Genomic DNA, 26,072 nt, shown 5'->3' on the forward strand with positions numbered 1-26,072 from the left:
CAGAAAACGTTTAGAAGCTACAGGTTTAGCTGGGTAGTTTTATGCCTAATCCAAACTGGGTATCTGCTAATTTCAGATCTCAATATTAAGGGACTTAAGACTCAGACTTCACCCAAGTAATTCTCATACATCAGGTTGCAAATGTCCCTGCAGGAATTGTGTAAAAATGCAGATACCTGGGCCCTACCAAGAGACTCTAGTGTGGGTAATGCAAGGCATTTAAGAAGCCCACTTTTGAGAAACATTGTTCATAGCAAAACCCAGCAGCAATCTTTGATTAAAAGGCCACCATTTCACTAGAGTATTCCACTGGACTCTGTATGTCCCCCAAGAGAGACTGACTCTACTGGGTAATGGGAGGCCCCAGTTTAGCCACAGCTAAGCTTCTTTTCTTCCTTTTAACTCAAAAGTCCGAGATAAATTTCCATTTAATAATGATTGTACCACTATTGAGGTAGAAGAGCACCAGGGATCTCAAATGAATTCTCTAGAAGGACCATGCTACACAGAAACGGGATTTGTGCAGTGGCATCTGAGTTGCAGACTGAAAGGTGGCCTCAGTGGTCAAAAGGCCTCTGCACTACTAGTACATTGGCCGGTCTTCTCCAGAGGAGAAAGTTCATCAACAGATTCTGCCACATGACCTTAGTACTAATATTTTTAGTTTACAGTGATACACAACAAAGTTACTTTTTTTTCGGATGCTGGAGACAAACATCTTTATTAAAGATACTACCAAAATTTTGGCAAACATTTCAAAACAGATTTGTAAACATAATGCTTCCCTTTTCAACCGGCAGCACTTTGAAAAGACGATACAAGACAACACAACCTGAATCAACATTAGTTCAAACTCCTTATATTTTGACCACATAACTTACGTTCCCACATGATAAGACAAGAGATAGTTTAAATCAACGTTAACAGATAAACTCCATGAAATGAAAGTTTGTGCTGTCTGATGAATCACAGTATGTTATGGTTAAATATTCTACTATTTTTTATATTCCTGGTATCCAGGATGAAAAAAAATCTTTAAATATACATCTGATGTAGGTAATAGCTTCTTTGCATATCTCTTTCCAAAAATACTTTATAGCAGTATATAAATAGGTTACCTACACATTTAATTTTATCATTTTGCCCCAAAACTATAGATCTGTTTCATTTTTAACATATAAATTTTTTGCCCAACATTAATAAAGCTGACAAACTGTTGAAATGGAAATGCTTTTTGTCTTCCACAAAAGAAGTAGCAATTTGACAGAAACAAACAAACAAACAAACAAACAAACAAACACCAACAACCTACGGTAACACTCACCAGTTGTTTAACCTGAGTGCCTGGCCTACTGAGTATCAGCTCTTTACCTTCATGCAGCTCACATCCACATCAGCTCTGCAGACATACAAGCTGAACACACATGGTAGGCCACAGTGTACTTCCCATGGCTGTTAGCGCAGGGAAGCAGTGTAGCTACTGATTAACCACACAAGGTACACACGAGCAAACACCTTAAGGCAGCTATTGCAATGGGGGGTTTAATTTGCAGGGCAGATTTAACACTCTTGAGCCAGTCAGCCCGCATGTATGTATGCATGTACGTGCATAGAAAACTACACACACATTCACACAACTTTCTATTTTTCAACCCTCCAAAACAATGTTTTGATTTTTTTTTAAAATTTTGTGCAAATATCTAAATATCCTACCATTTAAGGCAAAGAGTTTGCATTAGGAAAGGTCAGAAAATAGGTTTGTGAAAAGCATTTCACCTTGCACATTACTGTTTTGTTTTAAACATAAGCAACTCAAGTGTGGACACTGCATCCCTGATACCTAAAAAAAAAAAATCATCTCTAATGACAAACACAAGTTTTCAAGGAAAAATTGATTTGAAGTATAGACACTGGATCCCCAATATCTAGAACATTGCTTCTATTAACAAACAAGTTTTGGGGTGGGAGGAAAACGAGAAAAAGAAAGCAGCTTCCCAATTCAGGGAAGCAAAGTAGAGTGAAGAGAAAAAAAGGAACTGAAGTTCACTAACACTGAAGCTTCCACAAGCAAGTCTCATCCTTTAGAATCTAGAGCAACTCATCTGGAATTTTAAATAAATAAGTTTAAGTTTATTCACATCTTCTGGTTCAAGCAGAGTTCTAGTGCCATGACTCTGCTTGCTGTTGGTCAAATTCACCTATTAGTCTTTTGATGTGAGCCAGCTTGTTATGAAGATACTCGCATCTGTATTTTTCTTCATGGTAATTGGGACTGGACTGCAGACAAAGAAAACAATAAGGAATTAGGTCACAGAATTTACAGTGCTTCGCAGGCCAGATGGCACAGTGGTACCCACCTGCTTGATCTTCTGATATTCTTGTAAGACTTCTTCATGAACATTCTGCAAAATTAAAAATTAGAAATGAGAACATAAGGCCTTGGGTGGGGGGTGGGGCAGCACAGCATCTAACAGGCATCTGGCAAGGTGTGGGAAACACTGATGAAGAGATGTAACTTGGGACATTTTTACATCAGGCAATTTGGCAGCAGTTATCAAAATAGCAAATGCAAAATTGACTTAGCAATTCTCTAAGTTCTGCACGTCTACCTACCTAAGTGTATGATACAGACAGATATAAGATTAGCAGCTCTGTCCAGCAAAAGATATTTCACACTACGGGAATGCCTCCCAGGCAGTACAAAGGATATCCGGGATGACAGGGAAAAAAAACAACCAAAAACCAAAAAAGCAAACATAAGTGCTTTCTGGGCTGATTTAAAAATTCTCTATGAAGCATTACACTAGTGAAAAAAAATCAAAGTATAAAATAATATGGGTAGTTTGATACTATCCTTAAAAACAAGACACAGTACTATATTTTAATTATTTAGTAACTTTTAAGATTTCTTCTAAATTTAATGAGACCAGGAAACACAATAATGGTTTAAGTTACTAGAATGTAACACACTGGTGTCTTATCCTATGTAGTTGTGGTTCTATGTTTTACAATACAGAGTATATTATATTGAACACTCCCCCCCCCCCACTGTGCTTCCTTATTTAAGAACTATTTCAGTACATTTGTTTCCTAAAGCAGCACTGAGGCTGGTCTGCTAGGCAGCTTGCTCTAAAGCTAAGGCGATGGCCGACAGGGAAGGTGGGAGTGAAAAACCAGCCCATCTACCTGGTACTCTTTTGAACCTGGAGAAAGTCGTTTTCGTTGTGCATCCAGTTTAATGAATCTTCTGGCCACCGTTTCCATCCTGGCATGCAGAGCTCTGTACTCATCATACTCAGCATTGAAGTCATCTTTGTAATTCTGGCGCTGCTCATAGGAGACAATAGCAATATATTTTCTAATAAGAAAAGAGAGAGAAACAGAATAAATGGAGAGAAAGAATAAGCCTGGGATGCCATCTTCTTGCATGTGTCTCCAGTAACTGAATGTCACTCTGTCTCTGGTTTGTTGCTAGGTCACTCAGAGAGCCTCAAGAGCATCCGTGGAGAACAACTGTGGCAATGGAATTGGAAGGGAAGCACACAACATGAAATGTGTTCTTCCAGGGTCAGTCCCCAACAATTTACTCCACACAGTGGAGGAGACCAAGCCATCTGCTTGCAGTCATCTCAGGACAGAGGTGCTTGATGGGTACCATGACAACAGAATGCCACATAGCCACTGAGCACTCAAGCCATAGCTGGACCAGGACCCCTTGCTTTGTGATAGAAGGTGCCTTTTAGACCTACGCAAAGCAGACATTTTCAACAAGGGGCTTCTGATTTGCTCTCTCCATTCCTTTCTTGACGTTTCTAAGTAGACAAATTAAAAAAAAAATTTGACAGAGTGAGGCCCTCCAGTTTTATACCTCCCTCCCACTTTCAGATAAAGAAGGATTTAATATGTGTACATGTAGTTGCCTGCATGAATGTACCACATGTGTGCCTGATGTCCATCCAATGGAATCTAGAATAGGGCATTGGCTCTTCAACAGGACTCAGACGGATGTAAACCACTTAACGTGAATGCTGGGAACTGAGTCCTCGTCTTCTTGAAGGGCAGTACATGCTCTTCACCACAGCGTCATCTCTATAGACCTCCCTTTGGGGTTACCCAGGCTGGCCTTGAAATCCCCATCATTCTACCTCTACTTTCTAAGTGCTAAGATTGCAGGTGTGCACTGCCACACACAGAGGGTTCTTCCAGCACTTTCCAACACTAAGAAGGCCAGCGCTGTGCTGCTTAGTCTGATTTACTGTCTTAATCGATGCCACAAATCTGTGACTGGTCTTAGAATCTAATCAGCGAAGGCCATCTTCACAATACGCCAGGTGATTCGGCAGCACATCAGTTACAAGATCATTTTAACAGAGGAACAGGCAGTATCATTAGTTCCCAGTCAGCCTTCTGTTCTGCCCTCTGTTTTCCTGCCATGGAAGGAATAATTTTGATTATTTTGGGTCAAAACTGAGATCAGGCAGCTGGTGGGAGCTGCATGCTGAAGCACACACTTGGATCTTATGGTGGCAACATCTTAGAACTGGGGCCTCTTCCAGACGGTTTTATATAACCCTACCAGTTTTATTTAAGTTGCTGTGTCACAGATGCCTTTCCTGGGAAAGTGGGAAAAGTGATGCAGTGTGCAAACTGAGCGTCCTCATTAATATTTTTATTTCTGCTGAGTCAATACAGTGTGGAGGTTGGGTCTTTCTAAGTGTAACTGAGGCAGTGGCAGTGTTGATGATCTAAGCTGCCCTGCTGGTATGAGCTGCCAGCCACACTGGAGCATCTCACAGTGCCAGAGGAAGCCCCGAGGGTGAGTGAGGTTCTTGGGAATAAGCATGCCGAAGACCAAGCCAATCTTGAAACTCAGGTTTAAGTCATCATTTATTTCACTTTCTGAAAATCTGACCTTTACTATTTTATTTAATAACTTAGTTAAGGAAAAATACCAACTAGGCCAATAATTGTGATGCTCTTTGATACTGGCATTTTAGCAGTCAATATTTTTTAACAAATTCTTATGATTTTACAGTTGGTTTTTAATGTGGTGAAAGAGTAAAAATGTATAAATATGGGATAACTTACAACCATATAAGCAACAAGAGCACTCTTAGGATATAAAAATTAGTAATACTGTAGTTACAAGTGAATTATTCAAACACCAATCATATAGGTTTTACTGAGTCTCCTTTTGGTTTTCTTATGAGGTAACTTAAGTTCTGTGTTTTAGAAGTGTTCTTGTTACTTTTAGAAAATAGCTGTACTGGTTGGTATAAAAGTTAAATTTTTAGTTTGGGTAAAATACATTGCTTTTACTTAAGCAAATAAAACACATGACAAGAGAAAGGATTTGCGGAAGCAGAGGAGCAACACTTTCTGCTGAAAGACTACATTAATACATTAAGACTAATCTAAACATTTCATAAATACAGTTATGCTGGCAAACACAGCAAAAGCTTTGAGTTCATGGTAGAAGTTTTAGGATACGCTATTAATAAAAGGATTTAAAATCTATCAGAGAAGACTGCTGTGTGACTCCAGGGCTCAGCTTTCAGAAATCTAAGGAGAAGCAGGGGGGTGAAGGGGTGAAAGCCGTCAGCAGTGGGTCTGTGGGACTGTCATGGAAGACTGGCCTCCTGGAGGATGCTTACTCTACCGCAGACGGCAGAGGACTTAGGAAGGCTGCTCAGGTTCCTGTGAGCTGAGGGTGATGATTAGCACCATGCTTTCTCATCCTCCAGCAAGTGCAGCTTTCACACTGGTGTTAGGCAGAAGTGACAGCTTTGAAAATCTAAAATATTCTCTTCTGTGCAAGAAGCAAGGTAAAAGTATCGCCTAACTTTGCCCTTATGAGATGGCGTTAACGGAAAAGCTTAGATTATATCTTCATGTTCCATGTTGTACCTATTTTGCAAATTTGTTTCATTTTGAAAGCTATCTGATATCAGAGCTTTTTGATTTTTCATGCCCCACCTTTCCAGGCACTTGTAATTTAATAATTTTCTTCTTACAGAAGCCTTTGATTGTATGAAAAAGCTAGAATTATAAGTCCAAGTTATAATTTCTGTGATAAGCAGTTACAAGCAACATTCCTAGCTCAGCATTTAGCAACTTGTTGTCACAAGAAAAACATACCTGGTACTAAAATGAAATAACTTTACTATTCTCCTCTCCTAAAATTGAGAAAAGACCTTTATTTACATAGAAATGAAATTATGCCTGCTCTGTACTGTTCAGCATGGAGTTTTAGGCACTCTGCAGCACTGTGGGCCCCTCTAGGGGTTGTGCACTGATGGACTATCAGCTTTGCAGGCTGTGATGCTCAGTCTGGCCCTGGAACAAAGACAAGTCTTTCTATTCTTAAAAACCAACTCTGCTCTGAGCAGGGAAGGCACAAGCTGCCCCTTAAGACAGTGGTGGACTGCAGACAGCAGGCTTAAGGGCGGCGTTTCAATTGCAGAAGATTCTATTTCTGGAATTTCTTACTTTTTTGATTTGCAAATTATGGGAAAAGAATTTGCAAACTTTCTAAAATTAAACAGCTTACTCCATTGGCAGACAGAAAACTTACATCAAATAATCTGGGAGTTCAATTGTTGAAGAAGGCTCCATGGAGGCAGTGTAACCTTCTTTAACTCCTATGAAGGGGGAAAAGAAATAAGTGTTCATCAACCAGTATGGTTATCAAATGCCTCTAACTTTAAAATAGATTAGAAACATCTGGACAACTTTTCCTCAAATTCTGTCCTTCCACCTCAGTAAGCAACAGCAAGCAAGGGATACAATCGAACACAAACAATGGAGCCTGTGACTAGTGCCAGCAGAGCTGACGCCAGGCGTTTACAGCACCCTGGCTACTGCAGAGTCTGCACAGTAAAGGAATTCCATCTTAACCCAGGGTGGAGCTTCTATGCTTTCATCAGCAGTGTGGCATCTGCCTAGCAATTCCAAGACTGTGGTGGCAGATGCAGCCAGACAATGGAAGGTAACATTTTACACCAGCATCTACTTTTCATGAGATCCAAACAAGGCAGGAGAAATAATAAAGTCTACAGTAGCCGCCTGTTTGGATCACTGTATTTTTACTGCCACCCTTTTGGAGCCAGGCAGTGGGGCTGCATAGGCAGTTTTTCCATCGTTTATAACTGCATAGGCAGTTTTTCCATCAGTTCATAACAAGGTGTTAATGAATGTGGATGAACACTCCTCTCACCTTTGGTTCTTACAGTACTAGATAGAGGTCAGGGAAAACAACAAAAAATGTTGTAGTTATTCCTGACCATGCTGTTAAAAGGTCAAATTCCCAGGATTCCATTGTTTAACATACAGCTTCCAGGGGCATTGTTTAAACATTTCACTAAGATTTTTTTTTTTTTTTTGGTTTTTCGAGACAGGGTTTCTCTGTGGTTTTGGAGCCTGTCCTGGAACTAGCTCTTGTAGATATTTTTTTAAAAAGCACACTTAATAACTGGCAAAGCATATATTCACTATAAAACAAATGTGAATATCTGAATTTTTAAATCGTTTGAAAGATAGATAACATAGACTCAGTGGGCTCATTGTTCACTTCTATAACTTTGACTCAGGCATCAGGGAGAGAGTCCTTCTTCCTTGCCATAGATGGCGGATACAGAGGATGATAGGTCTGGATCCAGTTGGGATGATCACACTTGGTTCTCAAGTTTTTCTATATACCACAAAAGAAGGACGTAAAGACATTAGGCCTGTTTTCCCAAGTCTCTAGCCCGAAAACACAGTTTCTGTGGTAGTCTCAGCATACTGGAATCCAGTCCTCTTGGTACTAGGGTGACTCAGAACCACCCCTAAGGGTGGGAGTGTGGAAGAGAGAGTACCTAGGAATCTGGTTTATTAAATCCAAACATGAAATTTTACTTCATGGTCCTATCCTGACTTGACAAACTCAAGTACAAAAAGTAGTCTAAGTGGGGGGAAATAACTCACACTTGGGCCATTATCCACTATTATGCTGTTCTACACACTTCAAGAGATGGGCTTTGCCATGACACACCCAACGCAGGTCAACTGCGTCTTACTCTTAAGCCCTCCTCTGTAAACTTCGCTAAGAGAAAATAATGAAAACTTCCATTTGGTAGAAATGGTCAGTTAAACCCCAGGATTTCAAGCCTTCAGTGTTACGAGAGAGGGAGTAACTAGAAATGTCAGTATCCTAACAAAACACCCTGGTCTCTATCAGCTAGGAACCTTGTGAAGCAAATGATGACGATGTGGGCTTGGCTGCTTTACAAAGAATTTGACAGTCTTTCCATGCTAATATTAATTACAGCAGGAGCACCTCTGGCTTCTCAAAAAAAAAAAAAAAAAAAAAAAAAAGAAATGGGCATTGCTGTCGCCTATTGTGTATCTGTTTCAATCAGCTCAAGAATGGGATGTACCTGTTACACTGAGGTTGTACAGTATGACAGAGAAGGACAATGCACCAAAGGGGGATCTTTGGAGAATGGCAAAGTCACTTTAAAATGCCAGTATAAATCCACATAAAGAATTCATGTTTAATACTTGCTAAAAAGACTGAAGTGACAGTTACAAGGTGGAGGAAAACCAGATGCTACAAAAGCACAGTATTAAGATTAATTCAATAGAAGGTCAATTGCTTAAAAAGGATTATTCTACAGAGCATCACCTACAGCTCATGCTCCCCCAGTTCATTTTTACTCTTTAAACAAATGTAAAATACCTTCACTGGGGTTCGGACTGGAGCTCCTCAGCTTGGCAGGTTCTTCTCTCTGAAGGTCTTCTTCCTTTTCCTCCATTGTCTCAACGTCATGCTTTTTTATTTGGTCCTTTTCCTTGTGTTTTTTAGACTTCTTTTTGGACTTCTTATGAGACACTGGTTGGTTTTCTTCCATAGGCTTTGGACACTTTAGCAGATCTGAGCCAGGGGGCAAGGTTTCCAGACAAGTCCTAGAGGTATATTTGTCTTGCTGGTCCTCAAAAATGCTACCGTTTTGACTAAAACTGTCCACAGGTAGGTCTTGAGTCCCCCGGCCTTCTGGAGTGCTAGGGGAATTGGAGTTGGAATTTACAGTCTGAGGAGGATTTGAGACAGGCAGGTGGGTTGAAGGCAGTGGTGAGGGCGTGGGAATGGCTGCAGCTGCAGGGGGTGGTAGGAGGCCTGCAGAAGATTTCTCACTGGTGGGATTCAAATGGCCATTTAATGTTGGTGGGACTCTGTTTGTCAGGTGAGATATTCGAGCTTTTTTGTTCATTAAAGGATCAATGAAATCGGAATCCAATGGCCGTTTCTGGAGGTGGGGGAGGAGAAGGATGAGTAGCCTTACTCATCACACTATAAGTTTACTCAAAAAAGAACCTCCCAGAAAACACACACACACACACACACACACACACACACACACACACGCTCTAAGAACCCCAAGCAAACATAAAATCCAATTTTAGTTCCTCTGTCAAAAGAAGAATAGGGGAACAGTGCCCAAATAGTACTTTTATATCTTGCAGGCTCCTCTCAATCCCAGAGACTATTCTGATTTACGTGCATTAGACACTCACAGTACTAAATAGCTAGCGCAGCTGTCCTACTTCCAGTAAGTGCGGAGAGAGCAGTTTGCACCATCTGACTCTGTGAGCACTAGTAAGGCTGGCAAAGGGCAATGGACACACTCTGATTGGCTAAAGTGCTCCAGTTGTAAATATGTTGACTGCCACTTATCAGTCTTAACATCACACTGTGACCTAGCTCATCTTCACACTCATTTCTCTAAATACAGCTATCATTTTTGAAATGTCACCTTAATTTTTCACTGTACATATGTGTTCATAATGTTGTAAACTCAGTCTATGAAGACTGGATCATTAAAATGAGGTAGATATACTTATAAATCTTGCTTTATTAGCTCATCCCAGTACTCACAGTAACACTATGTAAGTTACAAAGGAAAATGAACAATTGAAAAGTATAAAATTACAAGCCAGCTATATTTTGTACTTGAACTTAAAAAGAATAATCAATCTGTTAATTCATTTCTGTTTCACTTTAGTATGGAGTATGTAATTTGACCAGAGATGAAATAGCTTCACAGTAATTGTCATTAAAAGTGACGTCTCCACAGACTCCCAACACGTGAAACTGGACCAGATCATTTGTTGTCGGCTGTGCAGGATCCTCACAGTGATATCCAACACTCTGAGACACAACTAGCTTCTTGCTTGTGCTCCCCAGCATCTGTCTGCTTCCCCCTAGGTATGGGGGTGGGGTAGGGCACTCAGGGTAGGGGATCTCCCTAAGACATCCCAGTGAGATGCTTCTAAACTAGAATACGGTCTGATTATGAGTCTTCTGATTACTGTCAAATTGAGAAAACTTTAAAGAAATGCATTTAAAAACTGCTACCACTTTTTAATTTGTCCAAAATAAATTTTCTACAAGAATGTTCCTCCAGACACATTTCAGACAAAATCAAATATCTTCAATTTTCCATATAACCTGAGAATTATATGGAACTGGATGTGTCTTCTAGTTAGAGACCAAACTGAAAAGCAGGTAATTTTACAATAAATTTGAATTTTAAAAGTGACAAGCAAGGTCTATGCATTAAGCCCTTTAACGAGCAAGGCAGCACAGTGTACAGCATTCTAAATGAGGTCAAAACGGCAAGTTTGGCCAGGACTTAGCTCTGGGCTTTGGCCAGGTCATCTGTGAGGTTTCCGTCACTTACAAATTAGAGCCTGGCTGGCTGACTGCACTGAGCTGCAGGGCAGGCCGAGGATTTTGTAACTTCCGGACATACCTGAGGAGATGAGGCAGCATCTTTGTTGGAACTCATGGGAGACTCTGACCGGCTAGTGCCAGCATTCTGAGACGGATTTAGTTTCCTGTAAGGAAATGCATTTTCCAGGTAATAAAGAGGACTTTGACCAGAATATTACTTATCTGTTCCATTTGTAAAGACAAAGGGAGGAGGGTCTGACCTGGAGAGAACCGATTCCAGTGTGTGTCTGTCTGTCTCACTGTAACCCGGCCAGTCTCGCTGCAGGTCCTTAAACACATAATCTTTTAAGGTATAGGAGAGGTCCTTAGGATTCAGATTAGCCACCTGGAACACAGTGCAAATGGAGCGTCAGCTATTTTTGTTGGCTATATAAATCATTTTTGTGATTTTCCCGGGAAGATACCCAAAGGACCCCACATCCTACCACAGACACTTGTGCCTAACGTTCACTGCTACTGTATGCCTACCAGAGAGGAAATGAAGCCAGTCTAGCTGTTCACCTACTGAGGAAGGGATGATGAAAATGTGCTGCCTGCATCTGCACACATGTGCGCGCACGCACACACAAAGAGTTTTATTCAGCTGTTAAGAAAAATGAAATTTGCAGGGAAAATAGCCTCAGAAGACAACCATTCTCATGTTTTTTCTTGTATGTTTTCTTGAATGTTTGATGTTTGTATACATATAATTCTGTAAGCTAACACCTGCCACGGCACTCTGTGGACAACTTCGGTGTGCTCCGAGGACCAGCTCTAACAGCCAGGCTTGCAGAGAAGCACTTCTACTCGCTGACCACCTTCAGATGAGGACAACTCTGTGCAGTCAGGTTTCTCTTACAACTTTGGTGTGCTCCGAGGACCAGCTCTAACAGCCAGGCGTGCAGAGAAGCACTTCTACTCGCTGACCACCTTCCAATGCCGCAGAATCACTATAAAATTCCTTGGTCACTTCTATTTCAGCAGAAATCAGGATCCTAGATGGCAAGTAATCACCTCTCAACCAGCAGCACAAAGTGTCTCTACAAGTAACTACTAATTTGTGATAATCTTGCTTATTTCTTTTGTGATAACTAAGTTTATTTCTTTTATCTGCCAGCTTTCCTGAAGAACCGTTTATTCAAGATCCTTGAAATCACCTCAGACCAATAAGCAGAATCACAAACTAAAGGCCCCTCAGACCTCTGTTAGAGAGCTTATTCCCAAGAGAGATCTCTTTCAACCCCTAACTACAGTTTCTAGAAATGTTCAGGTCAATAATGTAGTCACTTCACAAATCTATGGCCAAACCAAAAGCACTAAAAATTTTTATTGACAGCTTCATACTTTATGAATTCTAGTCCTTTTAATCCTGCATTCTTTTTTCTCCTCCCTCTCAACAAGTTTCCCTCCTGCACACCAAAACTACTTAAGGCTAGGGAAAGGTATTCCTTCCTTAAGTTTGGGGATGGTCTTTTCAGTAATTTGAGTTCTTGTTGTGTCTTTTAAAAAGTTTGTCAGATTTAACAGTCTGTCTCATATGAGAACTAATGTAGTATTAATGTTGTCATCAGGCAGCCTTTCAACTTTGTAAATAAATGCATACAAGATGCAGTAGGACTTTCTTTGAAGTGGAATGTACAGACAATGGCTTTCCTTTTCTCTGACAACATACAAACTAACACCACTTCCCCAGCACAGTCACCTCCTGAGGTCTGTGAGGACAACTTCTGGTCACTTCCCTCCCCTGAGGGCCTTTTCTACGGCTCCTATGCTCATGCCTTTATATGGGGATGCACTCAGTAGCTTCCTCTTGCCCCGTTTTCTTCTTTTTTTCTCCTTCCTGAGTTCACTCATTAAAATTTACAATGCCCAATCTATATGATAATCCCTAAATGTATGTAGCCCCACATGTCCTCTGAATACTTATGTGCACTTATGAACACATCTATTGGATCTGTCTAATCAACATTTCCAAGGAGAATCTCAGTAGAGCTCTTGGCTACCACACCCTCACACCTGTCTCCTTTCTGCACTTCTCTAATCAGTAGCTCAGCATCCACTAACAAACTCTCTGGTCAGAACTTACCCAGAAGCTCAGGCCCTTTTCTTCTCTTCGTCTGTTAGGAAGGTCTTCTCAAAATGTAGCTCTAATCTATGAAACCAGCTCCACCAGACCAAGCTGTCAACACATCACACCTTAATTTCTGCAGTAGACTTATTTAAGTAGTTGTTCTCTTCCGTTCTCAACCCTTGTGCCATTCTTGACACGAAAGTGAGTGTTCTTATTGAAAGTACAGATCAGATTACAGCATATTCTTGCTTAAACTCCACTGCTACTTCCTATCTCTCTCAGCACAATCTCCTTAGCCTTGGTCTGCAATGCCTTCTGGGATTTAGTCTCTTCCCTTTCTGCCAGGCTTCCAGAAATGATGACTCTTCTTGTCTTTTGCTTTTCATTTCAGCTAAGAGCTAACCATCCAAGAAAGAGTTTCCCTAAACTCACCTTTAGGAGTAGATCTCTTGCCTAGCTCCTTGTCGATATACTTCAGAAGGCCAGGGATTACCATGTGGTGGGGGAACATGTTATCTGCTATAATCCAGGCGCAGTCGCCTCTGTGTTCAAAGGGGATGGCCCCATATCCTTCACGTAAAATTATATAGATTTAAAGTATCTTCCATATGCTATAAACAACCTCTAAGTTACTTACAACAGCCAATAAAATATAAATTTATATACAAGGTTGTTACATGCTATTGTTTGAGGAATAAAGTCTACATATGTTCAGTATAGATGCAATTAAAAAAAACTGCGGTCTTCAATTAGTTGAAGTCATAAATATAGACCCCACTGATACAGAGAACCAGCTGCACTCAATGGACATATGAATGAGCAATGAATGTGAGCTTGACACAAAAACCCAAAGGTTAAGATTTGGGTTAATTGAGTTGTTTTGAATTATTTAAAAAAGGCTTTCCAGGAAAAGTCATTCTAAGGAAAAGGAAGCTATACGTTTGTGTACCAACTTAGTGGCAAACAGTTTTAAATAACATCTAGCACATTTATAAGTATTTTAATATTTTAATTCACAACATTCACAGGGTACTCAAAGAAAACTACAATGTAGATAACAAATCAGCAAAAATACCCACTGGCATGGGTAAAACAGAACTGATCATTAGCTAGTATGTTGGTGACAAAATAACCATTTTTTTTTTTGATAATTTGCTTATTCTGTTACCTATTCCTTTCCATGCCAGTTTTGGTGAGTTTCATGAAGCAGAAGTCATGGTAGCTGTTTAGGATAAGGAATGGACACGAAAGAACTGGCTTCAATCAAAGTTCTTACTGTGTGTCCGTTTTCTTTCTTCTGAAGATGAAATGATACGAGGCACATAGTACGAGCTTCCCAAGTGGTGGGTGCTCCGGGCCTCTGTCTGTTCTCACTGGGATAGTGGTTTTAGCTCACTCTGAGCATCCAGATTACTAGAGGGTTATCCACACTGTGTTCACATCTCTCTTTCAGGTGCTCCACTGGTTTGTGTAGGGAGGAATCTGCCACAGGCAGATTAAAAAGATTTTTGGGATATTCAAATATACAGCCAGGATGAAACTGTACTCAATGATTTTTCAAAACAAGCTGACCACTAACTCTCGTATCCAAGTGTTCAGGGTCAAATATATCCATTTTAAGATATGGCTATCTATACTCCCAGCATCACAGAGTTACTGCCATGTACAGTGGTAGCTTCTATGAGGTTACTCTCCATCATTTTGCCTTATTTCTCTTCTACCTTAGAAGATAATTAATATTTTCTGTAGATGCATTTACCAATGAATTTCCCGTGTATTTTGTGATATGCAACCTGACTCTTCCCTCAACAGAAGACTGAACTAATACACACTCATTCTCATTCAATCTCCCCTTCATCCTTTCTCTTTAGCTTTAATAAGGGCTATGTGACATACAGATTAAATAAAGATCCTCCAAATGACCGAGGGATTAGCTGATCCCAACCTGCAGGTGATGGTTTTACTCTCTCTCTTTTTTTTTTTTTTTGGTTTTTCGAGACAGGGTTTCTCTGTGGCTTTGGAGCCTGTCCTGGAACTAGCTCTGTAGACCAGGCTGGTCTCGAACTCACAGAGATCCACCTGCCTCTGCCTCCCGAGTGCTGGGATTAAAGGCGTGCGCCACCACCGCCCGGCGGTTTTACTCTCTTATAACATTATAGCACTATGTTTTGAACATAAGCTAAAACTTAATGAAAACAGACTTAAAATTGTATTTCATGTTATCAAATAAAACATGGAATCTTAAAAATAATGAAATTTAAGAACAACTTTGAAAATGTCATTACTTTTTTAGAAAAAATAGATGGAATTGTTTAAGATAGATCTGAATGTCAATTTACATTCATCACCTGAAGTATGAAAAATAAAGGAAATCATTATCTGATAGTTCTTTAATGAGAAACAAATGCCTACTTCACACTGTAGTATGTATATATAAAGTAACTGATCATAGCTACTCCTGAAATACTCATCTCCCTTAATAAAGACAAGTGACTGATCTTGCACACAATGGCCAAAAGATACAAGGTAACAAGGGCTCAAAGAATATGGGAGTAACAACACATTCTAAACGATTTACTAGGCAAAAGTATTATTGTGCCTTATACCAACGGAAGACCAACAGAGGACATCATACAACTTTGCCTCTATAAACCAATATATAGTCTAGGTGTCTTAAAATGAAAACAAACAAAAACTTCCCCAGTTCTTAATGAAATTTTGGGAAAAGGTTTTAACCAAATGAGGATAATGTTCACATTTCAACCAGCTTTTTTTTTTCTTTCAAGACAGGGTTTCTCTGTGGTTTTGGACCTGTCCTGGAACTAGCTCTTGTAGACCAGGCTGGTCTCGAACTCCCAGAGATCCGCCTGCCTCTGCCTCCCGAGTGCTGGGATTAAAGGCGTGCGCCACCACCGCTGGCCATCAACCAGCTTCTAATGAAATGCTTTAAAAAAAGACATAGTGGTACTTGATACCAATACTATGAGCAGTCAGGAGGTGGATGGAGACAGGACGATCACCAAAACTGAGTTTAAAGCAAGCCTGAGAAACTTAGCAGTACTCCATCTTAAAAAAACAAAAACAAAAACAAAAAAAACAGCCCAAGATGCCCTAACCTAATAATATTAAAGAGTTATATTTACACATGAAGTTCCCCTATCTCAAAAACAGTGACAATATTAGCAATAGGCAGAGATTTTATATGTTGTTTTGAAGACAGGAGCCTACCCAGGCCAGAACTCGCTCTGTAGCTCGGGATTATCCTGAACTTGTGATGGTTCTCCTGCCTCCACGTCCTGAGTACTGCTACAGGCATGTCCTGTTTATGCGGTACTAGGGATCAGACACAGAGTTTAAAGCACACTGAGGAAGTACTCTGCAACTAAGCTACACCCATAGCCCATCGTGTTCTTAAGTGGATCTCCTCAAAAGGCACACAGAAGCCTAGTTGTCCTCACCTGTTGCAGAATTGCTCCCAAGGAGTTCTTGTCCTTTTGATTGACACCATCTTTCTGCAGGCGGGCAAGCAGCTCAGGTTTCTTGTAGGCTTTTAGCGCCAGTAAGTGAATGACCCTGTCCCTGTATGGCCTCTGAGACACACTGCTGCTGCCATGAGTCTTCCGAATTGTATTTGCAGGGTTCATGGGGGTTGACCTTTTCCTCTCAGGCACTGCATCTGAGGTGGCTTGAGGCGCTTTCCGAATTTGCACTCTTTTCCCTGAAGTCCAGTGGGGAAGACACTGTTACAAATCTGTGCGCTAGAATATAAGGAGCATGTCAGCTTCCACAACCTAATTTAGGTAATTTTTATGTCCAGAAGAAAGAAAGATCATTTTATTTCAATTTTTACCTTAAAGAAACATAACAACAGAAAGTATTCTAACAGAATTCCTATAATATGGATCAGGAATTTTTAATAGAATTATTTCCTAAAATTCATATGTATTATAGATGTACTTTTGTCATTTAGCTATATGTGGATAATAATCAGTGATACAAACAACAGAAAAGAAAATTTTGTTGAATAGAAAAAATTGTTGGCTATTTGATGACAGGCAGAAGTAAAGTAACTTCAATGCTTTCCTGTGTACTTTACAGTATTTAAATCTGCATGTAATGTATCACTGATAAAAAAGTGAGTAGAACCAGGAACTCATATACCAAGAGGACATTGCCTCAAAAGCACATGGAGACATGCATGCCAGACTTCATAAGAAAACGCATTTGACAAAACCAAGAATGTAGTTTTATAAACCCATAAACACAGCCATCACAAAGAGCACAGAACATCTACAAGGTGACCACTCGAGATGGTCCGTTTTGGTGGGCAACAGCACACATGAGGAGTAAAGTCAGACCAACTGACCAATCAACCAACCCACATTCTCAGAAGAGAACACAAACCCATCTGTCTTTAGAAACCACACAAGCAGGTCAGATAGGCATGGGAAACGGCACAAGAAGGCGCCCCACACCCTCAGGGCCAATGTCACTGTGTCAGTAACATTTTCTGCTTGGACAGAAGACCAACAGTTGGTAACTTCTAGAGAATGTGTGTCAGAAGTGACCCAAGGACTCTGTACTCAAATCTATCCAAACAGAGCACCTCACTCAGCCTCAAGTGGGACAGAAAGCAGTATGGATCTCTTTTTACAGTTCTGAAGTAGAATCTCCACACCATGGCCAAGGCCACTCCCTATTGGAGAGGGAGAACTGGGGTGACGTATCATCTAGGGTGACCTCACCAGGAGCAACACCGAAACATAGAAATGACAGACAAGTAAAAGCTACTCTCATGAGCTGGGTGCACAGATAAATCGGCTTCAGGAGCTCTGCTTACTAGTGTTTCTGTCCAGGCTGGGCCCAGACAAAACGTAGATATCATCCTACCTCATGGCTGTAAAACTTCTTTGCAATTTGAACATAAGTGATGGCAAGCCTCAGATGAAATTACTGCACAATGAAGGAACACAACACTACATGGGCATTGCCTCATGATAAGGAAAACTATCTTAAAACTAAGTTTTAAGAGACGACTTAAAGCTGTTTTTTATATATTTTATAATTTAGAAAAAGTTGGGTCAGATGGAAAAAGACTAATATTTATCAATGTACCGATTATGGTGTAGTGAAAGAAAGGCTATGTATCCAAGGGCTTCATGCCAGTGATTTCTTCAAGGTAAGCCTTATCTCTGTTTCACAGTTGAGAAATCTGGGGTTTTCAGTGGGGGATGCTCAAAATAGCGAAGTGCTTACTTAGCACGGTGGGCAGGTCCGTGGTCACACCCAAATCGCTTTACGTGTCCCTCTTCGTGGGAAAGGCTTTAAGAACGAATGCCTAATGCTTTCCTGTTGTTTCAAGTGGGGCTGTAAGCTCTGTGAGGGCAAGGCCGTGGCTGCTTTCCACCAGCAGAATGAGTCAGTGCTAAGACTGCAAACGCCAGCAAGCCAGCAATCAGAGGCCAGAGGCTGTACTTTCCCACATTGCAGACTGCCAGTTCGAAGACACATACAAATCTCTAACAAAAACCCTTTAGTCTATCATTTCTCAGCTGTGGCAGTGTTAACATCACATTCTTTGATCATTCAATAGAAATTTCTGGGGAAAAATAGGGTCAATGTCGTGAAAATTTAGGAAATACTCTAAATTCCACACTTCTGCTCTGCCTGCCAATTTCCGCAGAAAGCACGCCCTTAACTTCTTTCCCAACCACGCTGTCATGTAGAAGTCACTCGGCCCTTGTTACGCCATTTCTACCTCATTTACCTCAGCTCCTTGTTCTCAAAATGGCTCCCAGGGGTTGCTGGGTTTCCTCTCACCCTCCCAGAAGGAAGCACAGGAAAAACAAAGGAGGCTAACAGGCCCAAAGAGGGAAACCAGCATGAAGGTGGCTACAAGAGGCTACTGCCTCTTCCCAGTACACCAACGTCACCTAGTGCTGGCTGCTGCCTCTTCCCAGTACACCAACGTCACCGTTCTTTCAGTCTGGCTGCTGGGTGACCATTCCTTTCAAATGATTGAAAGAACAACACAACAGTACTGGTGCCGAATTACATTTAAACATCACTTGCCTCTGTCTCTCCAAACCTCAATCCAAATCTCCAATCTCTCAATCAGGAAGGAGCTCCAAGACTCAGGAAAGAGAGGCTACAGATGAAGAAAACTTCATGATATAAATCCTAACAGAATTGTAATGCTAAAGAAAAAGAAAGTAAAGAGGAAAGATGTTCAAAGAAGGCAGGGCAGCTGTATTTTTTTTTTTAAATATTTACCTCAGAAAGGCCCTTTTTAATAAAACCTGTGGGAAAACCTAATTCTCTTCCCAGACCCAACTGCTAATCAATTCCCCAGGCTCTTTTCTATACAGCACAGTGGTACCAACAGAGTCGGCTAATCTGGGACTATATCTGAGTCACTGTTACACTTATGAGTCCATCTCCAGTTCCTCCATTTAATACCAGATGGTAAAATTATTTATTTATCCTTCAGCCAATAGCTCTGAGTCAAAAATATGACGGGAAAATGTTAACACAGCCATCAGAAAGAAAGTAGCAACTATAATCATCTTCTGTCCTACTTTTCCTGCTTGATGGAAATGGGCTAACACCTGGGGCAACAGAGACCAAGGTGCAGATACTATCTACAGGGAAGGGTCAAATATATAATCTATACAACAGCCTCAGTTGGCACCATTTGGCACCTGTGGGACTTTTCAAAGTTTCAGTACACACACACACACACACACACACACACACACACACACACACACACACACGTCCTCAACAGGCATGAAAATGTCAGAGCTACAACACACTTCAGATGTTCTCTAGTTTGTATAACTCCTTATCTAATATTTGAGAAAAGAAAGGTAGCCAATGACTAGTTCCATCACTCAGATATACTATCTCATCAAAAATAAGGAAGGTGGAAAATTGAGAAGACAATCATAGATATTAGATCTGCTGGGCTATTTTATATACCTGCGCAAGTATCAAAATATACAAAAATGGTAGTTCAACAAAATTCCAGAATTTAGGTAGGCATCAAAAGGTGGGTATTAGTGACTTTTCCTTAAGAAAAATATGCTAATGTTCACCACTGACACAAACATAAAGAGCAGAGATGAAGTTTTACTAAAGAAGATGCCACCACGTTGTCTAAGTAAAAGCATCCCCGGTTCCTCTCCAGACAAACAGGATTTGTTATGTTCCCCACTGGAAAGTTTCAGAAGCTCACAGTCCAGGAAACTAGGCAGATGACCCCTAGATCCTAACAGTTCAGACTTTATCCCTTAAGCATGGCTTGTGTGGCCTAGCTCAGCTGGCAGAGGCCCAGCCTGGCACTGCGCCACACCACATCCACAGCAGGACCAGCGTGACTCTCATCTGCCTCCACCCAGGCTCACACCACTGAAAGAAACCTTGTTCTGCAGGTACCTATGTTGGCAGAGGTGAGTGTCTGGTGTCATTTTATGTGGTATGGTCAATTATAAGCTGAGCGGTAACTTGTTGTTTAAGAACGAGAATACATTTTGTTCATGAGGACATTCCTATATATCATCATTATTATTTTTTTCTGAGCCCAACAACTTGATGTGCAAAATGGAGAGATAGGCATAACCTACTTCATAGGGAAATCATTGACTAACACTTTAAAGAGCTGAATGAGCCAGGTATTACAAAAAGTAGGAAAATACAAATGAGCTGCCTAGCAGGAAAGGACCATGTTGTAAATAACAGACGATAAAATGCTCGAATGTAACATATCCATGTAGAATAAAAAGTAAACAAAACAAAGTCCAATGGGAATATAGGGTCTTCAGAGTTGATCTAGCTTAATTCTGTTTGGTGAGGAACTGGAGGCAGTCCAGATATTACAATACGAATAACTAAAAGGATGTGACACAGGCCATACTAAGGAAAATTAAAAGGAGCCCGGGTTATGTGACTCAGAGAAAATGCCCAAGGAGGTTAATGACAAGATTTAAGACCAGAGAAGAACACTATATAGTGATAGTTGAGTGGTCAAGGACTGAGGACAAAACTGGGAAGAAAAGAATAAAGAGGACACACCATAGGATGGCAGAGATAACGACAGGGCTCTGATGAGAGCAGTGAGAAAGCATTTTGTTTAGTTCAAGTTTGATAAGGCAGGTTACCCCTAAAGTACATGTAAACTATAATCCCTATAAGAAAACTTGTAAGCTCTAAAATTCCTGGTACCATTACAAAGTTAGAGGGATTCCAGATGTTGAAATGTTTGTCATATGAACTAGATATGCGGGCCCATGCCTGTAATCCTAGCTCTTGAAAGCTCAAGGCAGGTGGTTTGCAAGTTCAAAGCCAGCCTGTTTGATAAGTAAAGTCCAGTATACCCTGGAAAATGGTGTGAGATTCTCCAAAGCCAGCCAGCCAGTCTACACTCCGCACAAGCTAGCTGCATAAACTCTAAGTGGACTGACTTATTCTCCACACTATCAAAACATACAACATTCATCACGAACACAGGAGACATCTAAGCACCAACCATAGGATGAGTATAGTAGTTTTTGCTGGTTTTGGGTTCCCAGCTAGTTATATTAGGGGAAAATCATTTTGATGATTTGAGTTCCTACAATTGCTTCATTGTTTATAAAATGGTGGTATTAGATTAAAACAAACACTTTAAAGATAGTGATAGTTAATTCACATTTGATAGTAAAAATGTTAAGTGGAGGAAAAATCTTATGGACTTAAAAATAATTTTGAGATTTAGTTATTAACACAGATAGCTAATTAAGTTATTTAATAAGGAGAAAGGAGAAGAAAGAAGGCTTCGGACTGTTACTTCACTCCACAGGAAAGGGAAGGGAGAAGTCTCATCGTTGGTAACAGTCCAAGTCAGGGTGCTGGGTCCTGTGGGTATAAATGTCTGGGGAAGCCAGGAATTGTTGTTAAACCAAACTAAATGTATCTAAGCTGAGCACCAAGTCCCAGGAGCATTGGCTTTGTTCCAAAGACACTTATTAAAGGCACTGGTGGAGTCTCTCAAAGCCAAAGGCAACACAGCTGGATCAGCAAGGAAACTGCTTTTGGAAACACTGACATTTCAAAATTACTATCTGTTCATCACTTCTACCATGGTGATTTGAGCACAAAGCTGGCCATCTCCACTCTATCTGTCCTCACTGTGACCTGATCCCTGCTCACAAGACCCCTGGCTGATCTGGTCTTACATCAGGGTGGGAGAGGGTCTTAGAAAACGGGTAGATGAGGATGAGAGGGTCACAAGTGTCCTGCTGCTTGCCTGTGACACTCCACCATAAGCTCATTTTATACTTTTACAATAAAAATTCAGTACTGTAGAATAATCCTGTAAAAACACAAGCAGAATCTACAACAATGAGGCTATCAACTTATTTTGTTTAAGAGATTTTGATTATAAAAATAGCTCTATAAAAGTACAATCAGGAAACACACTGGTCCATCATTGAACTTAGATCATCCAAGTATGTAAAACACAAAAGACCACTGCCACAACCTCATTTGGTATCATGACCAGACCCCAGTATTATGAAATAATAAGTAGACAACAGAAAGCTCAAGAATTACAAAAGTAATAAAACTTTACAATATGTTCAACTTACCAGCAGCCTGAAGAAAAAACATGACTTTTTATGTACTGAAAATTAATTTCTGTGTTTCCATCCTTAGTATTACCAGTATTTACCTACAGTCATCTTGAATTAGTCCAGTTAACCAGTGTGAAGGAGAAATATGTCCATACAAACCTACATATGGTCCACCAGGTTTGATAACTTTGGTGCTTCGATTACGGGATTCCTCCTCTGCCTGGGTCATTCTTTCTCTTGTCATCTGATAGGAGTCATTTGTTGCACACACTGTAATTTTATCTTGTATAAATCCCAGGCAATTGAGCTGGGAGGCTCCAGAGCTGTCAAGTGAGATAGTGGCTTTGTTAGAAACGACTATCATTTTCACAATAAAAAAAAAAAAAACAAGAATTTTATTAAAACCTAAAGTAGCTTAAATAAGTTAGCAGTCCTAAAATAACTGATAGTAATTTTAAAATAGGATTATTTAAAATGCTTATTTACTTATTTTACATTATGAACAAAATGGGTAAAATGAGCTCCTGGAGACCACATCACACTTTTAAACACAGTAGGGTGAAGAGCAGCAGTCTAGCAAGCCCTGAAATTCTACTTTCATTTCACCAACTGTTTTAACAACTTTCTTGCTACAGACATGAGAAACACTCAAAACCTTTTTTAGAGAAAACATAATGTACATGCTTTACAAAGGACAATGGAGGACCTTCCCACGATTCTTTTTATTTCCAATAACATATTAGTAGTATAGCTAAAATTTGTAGAATCTATATTTATCACTTTTCTACATAGCAAACACTGAGAAATCAGTGGTTCTTGCTGAAACATAAAAAAACAAAATAAAACACCAGAGCACCCTGGGTATTGTCCCTGACTCTGGAATGACTTGTCTGAGTAACATGGAACAGTTTGAATACATTGCAACCCTAAAACCAGCAATGTTAATTTTTAAATATAACGGTTATTTAAAATGTTTATGTTCTTATATTTTAGAGATCTTGGTAAAGTCACAACTAATATTTTAAAGAAATACTATACATCTTCAAAGTAAATGGGAAATATGTAGTGAGGGTCGGCACTCCTACTTTTCTACTTCCAAACTACATTGGAAACAACTTTGCTATGATATTAAAATGTTGATTAAAATTTTGGAAATTTTGCTAAAAACTCTCTCTATAACTACTATTATTTGAAAATGGTTAATTCATCTCATAAATGTAGGGCAGAACAAAACCCAGGACAAAGACAAGGCAGACGTGGTACCTCCTTCAAGGAGCTGCTTCTCTAATAGGTGACAAAGACAGGCAAAGGGGACAAAAGGCAAGAGATGGGGACTATCTGAAGGGACACTTCACTTGGCCCTTCTAGAGGAAGTGGTATCTGAGCAGATCATAATGCTGCCTGAACAAGAGGGGAGATGGGGCAAAGTGTGCCAGAGGGATAACCACCTTGTACAGGCCCAGGCTGAGCATAAGACACAGAAACGGCAATAGACATGAATCTGAGGATAGAAAAGTGCATCACACAGGGCTTTGGGGCCATGTTATGGATTCTGAAGAGAATAAGAGACTGAAAACAGAGAAATAGCTCATTTATGTTATAGGAAGACCACAAAAATGGAGAACAGCCAAGCAAGCCAAGCAGGAACTGGGCTGCAAGAGTGAACAGTGGGAGACCAGTTTTTAACTATGCAGATGAGCCAGACATGGACTGGTGTTAGATCCGCAAAAGGATTAGACACAGAAGTGGAGTTTGAACAAGAGCAGAGTAGTCAGAGATGTGGGGGAGGCAGAACTGATGGGATTTGAACAGTGACAGCCATGGAAGGAAGGGGAAAAAAACAAAATAAAGATAGCTGATGTGGGAGGTGATGTATGCTGTGAATATGCTTTCTTGCCATTGGCTAATAAAGAAGCTGCTTTTGGCCAATGGCTTAACAGAGTAAAGCCAGGCTGAAATTATATATATATATATATATATATATAGAGAGAGAGAGAGAGAGAGAGAGAGAGAGAGAGAGCGAGTAGGCGGAGTCAGAGAGAAGCCATGCAGCCGCTGCTGGAGCCTGCCAAAACTTTGCCAGTAGGCTACAATGTTGTGGTGATGCACAGATTAATGGAGATGGGTTGGTTTAGGCTATAAGAGCTAGCTATTGGCCAAACAGTATTGCAAATAATATAGTTTCTGAGTGATTACTTCATTGTCTTGATAGCTGAGAATGAACAAGCATCCTCCCCTAATAGATAGTGTTCAGGTCACCGGTTGTAAGGACCCACCTACTGCATTCAAAAAGGGCAGGTTAAGGGGTAGGTGTGGAAGACTTTGAAGAAACAAGAGTCTTAGGAGACAGCAATTAACATGAACAGGAAGAAAAGAATGACACTGTTGCCAAGGATGCAGGAAGCATTCTGCCCTGTAGAAGCCACTAGGACAGCAACTTTGTGACAGCAGTGTAAAGTGGCCCAGAGCTGAGAATTATAAAGCGCTGTTTTAGGACAAGGAAGGGCACAGTGCATTTGAGGGAGTAGTTGGTGTGAGGTGGTGGGGGCTGAAGCCAGGCTCTCGGTGGACAGGTGCATGAAAGCTGTTCCTGTTTCTTGTTAAACAGGGAGACTTGAGTATCCCTGATATAATACTGATATAAACCAATCAAAGAGGACCAGGAAGGAGGTTTAACTCCCAGAATAGAGAAAAAAAGAGTCTGAGTTTTAGCATATCTCCCTACTTCATAGGAAGGAACACACACAAAGTGAGAATAAGCTGAACTCATGTCAGTCATGATGACCTAGAGATCTTAAGCAGTGCTCCCCTGTGGAGGACAACAGCTTCACTCCACAGAGTTCTTTCCTTGGTTACTGAGAGGATTTCAGCTCGCCTGTAAGGTTGTTCCCTTTGTTTCTCTTTGGTTGGGATCACTGTTTCCCACACTTGAGTAGACATCACTCTATGTCTTTAGCTGCACATTTTCAATAAGCTTGTGCATAAGTACATTTAAGGAGTCTTTGAAAGGTGATTTTTGACTTGAAATTTCCTCCATCTTCTATGTGAGAAAAGTTTTGAAGGTGTAGCCAGCCTGTGCTGAGGAAGTCTAGGCCTTTGAAGACATGGCGTTACCAATCAAGACTAGAAAGGATGGAGCAGATGACTGAGAATTAAAAGTTTTAAAGACAGGGTTTTTCTACATAGTCTGGCTGTCCGGGAGCTCAAAGAGATCCGCCTGCCTCTGCTTCTAAGTGATGGGATTAAAGATGTGTACCACCACACCTGGCTGAGAACCAAAAGTTTTTAGTGCTTTTGTTTTCTGGTGGAAAAGGCACTAATATAATTGTCTGAATTTTCTCACCATTCTTCCGCATCATGGCCAATTTTATATATAACTAACCTTAAGTTTTTCTTAAATTTATAAGTAAGTACAATACAAATAAATACACAGTGTCTATGTTATGTAAGGATAAAACCATATTACTTATTTAAGTATGTTTTACATTAAAACTTTCATTTTGTATGTGGGTGACATGTGAGTGTGTGTGTGTGCCATGGTGTGTGTGTGTGTGTGTACCATGGTGTGAGTGTGTGTGTGCCATGGTGTGTGTGTGTACCATGGTGTGTGTTTGTGTGTGCCATAGTGTGTGTGTGT

At 40.4% G+C, this 26,072-nt stretch overlaps 1 protein-coding gene across 1 annotated transcript in view; it reads right to left on the reverse strand.

Moving 5' to 3' along the window:
* Positions 1–690: 690 nt before the first annotated feature.
* Positions 691–26,072, reverse strand: part of Ell2 (elongation factor for RNA polymerase II 2) — a 63,695-nt gene continuing 38,313 nt past the window's right edge. The window contains exons 4-12 of the mRNA XM_005356560.2: positions 22,595–22,758; positions 16,283–16,542; positions 10,975–11,099; positions 10,794–10,878; positions 8,720–9,287; positions 6,575–6,641; positions 3,187–3,358; positions 2,358–2,402; positions 691–2,277 (exon numbers count right to left, since the gene is read on the reverse strand). Coding sequence (XP_005356617.1) covers positions 2,161–2,277; positions 2,358–2,402; positions 3,187–3,358; positions 6,575–6,641; positions 8,720–9,287; positions 10,794–10,878; positions 10,975–11,099; positions 16,283–16,542; positions 22,595–22,758 — 1,603 coding nt within the window. The 3' untranslated portion in view covers positions 691–2,160. The remainder of the gene's footprint in view (positions 2,278–2,357; positions 2,403–3,186; positions 3,359–6,574; positions 6,642–8,719; positions 9,288–10,793; positions 10,879–10,974; positions 11,100–16,282; positions 16,543–22,594; positions 22,759–26,072) is intronic.

This window comes from Microtus ochrogaster, chromosome 19 (genome assembly GCF_000317375.1).
Source record: "Microtus ochrogaster isolate Prairie Vole_2 chromosome 19, MicOch1.0, whole genome shotgun sequence".
Taxonomy (NCBI): domain Eukaryota; kingdom Metazoa; phylum Chordata; class Mammalia; order Rodentia; family Cricetidae; genus Microtus; species Microtus ochrogaster.